This window comes from Chlorella variabilis (genome assembly GCF_000147415.1).
Source record: "Chlorella variabilis unplaced genomic scaffold CHLNCscaffold_13, whole genome shotgun sequence".
Lineage (NCBI taxonomy): Eukaryota > Viridiplantae > Chlorophyta > Trebouxiophyceae > Chlorellales > Chlorellaceae > Chlorella > Chlorella variabilis.
The window spans coordinates 100,392-104,808 of NW_005435075.1; the positions used below are offsets into that span (position 1 = coordinate 100,392).

The 4,417-nt window shown below is 66.6% G+C and overlaps 3 protein-coding genes across 3 annotated transcripts in view; 2 read left to right on the forward strand and 1 right to left on the reverse strand.

Moving 5' to 3' along the window:
• The window catches only part of CHLNCDRAFT_52903 (hypothetical protein), a gene marked incomplete at both ends in the record, with an annotated part of 4,006 nt that extends 3,472 nt beyond the window's left edge, over window positions 1-534 (forward strand). The window contains one exon of the mRNA XM_005846505.1: window positions 13-534. Coding sequence (XP_005846567.1) covers window positions 13-534 — 522 coding nt within the window. The remainder of the gene's footprint in view (window positions 1-12) is intronic.
• A 1,121-nt stretch (window positions 535-1,655) lies between these two features.
• On the forward strand, window positions 1,656-3,473 carry CHLNCDRAFT_135097 (hypothetical protein; the record flags this gene model as incomplete). Its single annotated transcript, XM_005846506.1, has 7 exons — window positions 1,656-1,746; window positions 2,065-2,423; window positions 2,554-2,591; window positions 2,709-2,730; window positions 2,860-2,970; window positions 3,167-3,243; window positions 3,419-3,473. The coding sequence occupies 7 exons, from the start codon at window positions 1,656-1,658 to the stop codon at window positions 3,471-3,473; spliced, it is 753 nt and encodes a 250-aa protein (XP_005846568.1).
• A 493-nt stretch (window positions 3,474-3,966) lies between these two features.
• CHLNCDRAFT_8428 (hypothetical protein) overlaps window positions 3,967-4,417 on the reverse strand; it is a gene marked incomplete at both ends in the record, with an annotated part of 3,397 nt that continues 2,946 nt past the window's right edge. Inside the window, 2 exons of the mRNA XM_005846647.1 lie at window positions 3,967-4,058; window positions 4,186-4,339. Of these exons, the coding sequence (XP_005846709.1) occupies window positions 3,967-4,058; window positions 4,186-4,339 (246 nt within the window). The remainder of the gene's footprint in view (window positions 4,059-4,185; window positions 4,340-4,417) is intronic.

A 4,417-nucleotide genomic window follows, 5' to 3' on the forward strand; every position in this document is an offset into this window, starting at 1 on the left:
GTCGGCATGCAGCTGGACCTGCAGCAGCCAGCACCTGTTGACCTCGGCGAGCTGGGGGAAGCTGCGCAGCGCCGCCAGCTGGCGCAGCTCCAGGAGGCGCTGGCGAAGGGCGGCGCCAGCCGGCTGGAGCACTATGTGCACAACGTGGTGGGCGCCCTCAACCTGGCGCCCGCCATGTTTGGGCAGCGCGAGACCTACCTGGATGCAGTACGGCGTCGGCAGGACCGCGAGGCGCTGGCGCAGCTGCGCACCGGGTCGCATTGGGGCGCGGAAGAGACCGGCCGCTGGACGCGGCGCCCCCGAGAGCAGCGAGTCTGCCCCCACTGCCACGACGGCATTGAAGATGCCCCCCACATGCTGCTCACCTGCCCCCTTTACGCCCCGCTGCGCCTCAACTTTCCTGACCTGTTTGCTGAGCCCCATCCTCCCCACCGCTTCCTCCGCCAGAAACCGTGCCGCCTCGCCGCCTTTGCTGCCGCCTGTCACCAGCGCTGGCTGACCGCCACCGTTGCGCTGCCTGCAGTCCCGCCCTGAACCCCCACTCTCATGTCCACCCCCTTTGCTCTTACCGCACCACACCTGCTCCACGACATGCAGTACTGCCTGCCCGCTCACACACTAAACGCTCGGTGACCTGTCAGTTGGCCTGTCCTGCCTGTTGTTCTACTGCTTCATCCCTCCTTGCTCGAACAACAAAGTCTGTGCTGCAAGCTTGTTCTTGCTGAAACCAGACTGTAAGCCCACACAAGCAAGGCAGAGTGCCCTTCAGCTGCCCGCAAACCTGAAGTGCCTTGCGCCTCCTGCTTGCCTGAGTGGACCGCGCATTGCTGGCTGCGCCTCGCCACAGGTACTCCCCGCCGGGCAACGGCGGCGGTGCCCAGGAGTGGGCAGCCAACGTGGCGTGAGCCAGCTCCCCGCCTGCCCGCATCGGGATTTGACTGGAATTCAGAGGCCCGCTTAGAAGCCACCACCCCAACCCAGCCCCTGCACAGGCGCTCTTGTGTGGCACGTCTAATTCTATCTATTTCTATTTATGACCTGACCTGAAAATACGAGCCCCTTGAGTGGCAGCAAAGCAGAGGGTAGTGAGCAGGGCAGCCAAGCCGTGAACGAGACTCTGTGCACCTCTCGAAGCGGCGGAAAAGGCGTCATGCACCTCTGGAGGGCCTGCTGAACGATTGACGGACGCTGTGCACCCGAGCGCTTGCGGGCAGGAAGGCGCCAGCGCTGGCGGCGGCGGCGCCCGGCTTGTTCAAGGCGGCGGCTGTGGCTTGCGGAACACTCCTGCCCCGCCAGCGCGTTACTGCGCCTCGGCATATGGCACTGAGAGAGCCAGCTGGTAATGTGAATGATCCAGGGCGTTGACTGCACGCCTTGGCACCCACGACTGTCACCGAGTTGCGCCGCAAGGCTGCCAGCGGGGGCGGGTGCCCGCCGGTCTCCCCCGCCTCGAGCCGCTCCGCTGGCTCTCCAGGCAACCTTTGCGCTCCCTCATCTGGCTCTTCTCGTCTTCTCTGCTATGCTCGAAGGAAGAAAATCTAGATTCCTGAGCTGAAACCGTCCAAGGAGGCGGTCCTGCGCGCCCTCAATCCGTCCAGTACATCACAACCCCACTCCGCCACTTTGCGCTCTGCTCTCTGCCGTCTGCCGCCACCATGAGGACCCACGGCGCGCTCTGCTGCCTCCTCGGCTCCCTGCTGCTGGCCTGTGTGGCCGTGGGCGGCGCTAGTGCTCAGCGCAACCCGGGTGAGCTTCGGACGCAGCTCTGCTGCCCCACGAGGGGCCTGAAGCGTGCTGATGGCCCGCGAGAGCATTCTGGAACCGCGTAGGTTCTATGGGTGGCCTCACTGTTGTGAGCTGACCTCCACAACACTGTACGGGCCACGAGGCACAGCTTCTGCTCCCAGCCAGCTCGTGCAATGCACGTGGAGCAACTTGCAGATCAGCGAGCGCGCCGGCGGCAGCCACCGACGCCGCCCAGCCAACCCGCCCACAAGCTGCGACACCTCCCGCCCTGTTTTCCCCTCCTCCTGACGCGTGCCTCCCCGGCCCTCCCTGCCGCAGGCCGCAAGGCGCTCCAGGAGCAGTGGTCCGAGTGGTGGTGCGAGGGCTCCGGCTGCGACGACTTCCCGCCTGCCCAGCAGAACGGCGGCCAGCCCGGCGGCCAGACCGGCCAGCCCCCCCAGACCAACGGCCAGCCCATTGGCCAGCCCAACGGCCAGCCCACCCAGGACAACGGCCAGGGCGCGCCCAGCGCCCCCACCGGCCAGGGCGCCCCCTGCCCCGACCAGCAGGCGGTGCTGGACCAGCACAACCAGGCCCGCGCCGCCCGCGCCGCCCAGCCCCTGCAGTGGAGCGCCTTGCTGGCCGCCGACGCGGCCGCCTGGAGCGCACAGTGCAACAGGGACAACTTTGGCTACTCGGTGAGCGCACCTGCCATTGGCTGATACTGCTGGTGCTGCAGGGGTGGCTGCTTCACGTGCCGCCGCCGCCGAGGCCCTTCCACCCATCCCGCCTCTGATCCCCCTCCGCCTGCCGCTGCATGCTGTGCAGCACTCCCCGGGCTCTAGCGATGGAAGCTTTGGCGAGAAGTAAGAAGAGGGTTGTGTTCGCATCGCGTGGCGTTAATGTCTTGCGCGTTGCCCCACCGCCGCCGCCGCTCGCACCATTCCTCACCGCTCACCCCTGCGTCTCTCGCTGCTGTGCAGCCTGGCCTGGTTTGAGAACAGGGTGGGCAGCATGCTGCTGCGCCCCGTCAGAACCGCTCTCCTCAGGGGCTCCTTGCCGCCGCCCACACCATCACATGCGGCTGTGTCCTGAACTGATGCTCTGTTCTGTGCTTCCTGTCTGCCACTGCAGGGCGACCAGTGCGGCACAGGGGTGCAGTCGTGGCTGAACGAGCAGAGCCAGTGGAGCCCCAACAACCCCATGAACTTTGCCGCCGGCCACTACACGCAGATGGTGTGGAAGGTGCGGGCTGGCTGGGGCAGCAGCGTAGCTGCAGGCAGCTGCAAAATGCCCGCTGGGCTCCCTGCCGCACGCTTGCCCCTGCCTGCCTCATCTCCAGCATCCAACCATCGCCCCCTGCCAAGCACGTGTACCAACCCGCAGCTCTGCCCGCCTTCCCCCACCATGCCATGTACCGCTGCTGCCCCGCCTGCTGCAGGAATCCACCCAGGTTGGGTGCGGCATCGCGCTGTGCCGCCAGGGCCAGTGGGGCCCCGAGTACCTGGTCACCTGCAGGTGGGTGGGGCGGGGGCAGGATGCGGGTTTGAAAGAAATAGTCGAGAGCATGGGCCATCTTAGCAAGGGAGGCAGCAACCCGCAGACTGTGTGTCTCCAGCAGCGTGTCTCCCCCTGTGCTCTCCCTCCAAGCCACCCCGCTGCCGCATTGCATGCTCCCGCTCGTCCGCCGCAGGTACACCCCGCCCGGCAACTTCGGCGCCCAGGAAGACTGGGCTCGCAACGTGTGAGGGCCCTCGCACCGCGCTGCCCGCCGCATCACAAGATAGCGGCGACGCAGCAGGAAGCCGCCATGACCTCTCTTCTCCCCCTCCACGCACCGGCAGCGTGCCCCCGTGCATCCACATCCGGCAATAGCGATAGTCACCCCCTCTGCATCTGCATCTCCGGAATCCAGCATTCTGACATTATCCCTGGGCTCCTCCGGCGCCCGGCACATGCGCCCCATCATGACCAGCTATCTATTTCTGATGTTCTGAGGCCCCTGATCGACGAAGCCTGACCTGAAAGTCTGACAACCCCTTGTACAGATATCTGGAAAGCCTGGCCCTATGTAACCTGCACAGCTCTACATTCCCCGGGAGAACCCTTGTGGCGAGCTGGCAAACACAGCTTACACAAGTGCTGCCACCCGCCAACAACTCAACACCATCGCAACAAAATTATTGCTGGCCGCAGGGATTGCCGCTATCAGCTGGCGCTGCCGGCGCCCCCAAACACCTGCTCCAGGCACTGCTCAAAGATGGCCAGCCCCTCCTCCACCTCGCCCTCGCTGACGTTGAGCGGCGGCAGGAAGCGAATCGTCTCGCGGGCGCCTGCAGGTGCAGCGGGCAAGCAGCCGGGCAGCTGAGCTGGCGGGCAAGGCGAGGCCAGCGGGCTGAAGCCAGGCCCAGGCTGAAACCCACAGCAGCAGCAGCAGCACTGGGTCAAGGCCGCGCGCACCCGCTCCCAGCAGCAGCAGGCCGCGCTGGCCCGCGGCGTGCGCCAGGTCGGCCGCCGTGTGGGGCCGCGCCGCGATGCCGCCGCCCGGCTGCGGCTCCCCAAACTCGGCCGCCAGCATGAGGCCGCGCCCCCTCACATCTGCAATAGGGTACTTCTGCAGAGGAGGAAGGGCGGGAAACAGTGTGTGCGGGGTTGGGGGGTTGGGGGGTTGGGGGGGGGGGGGGGGGGGTTC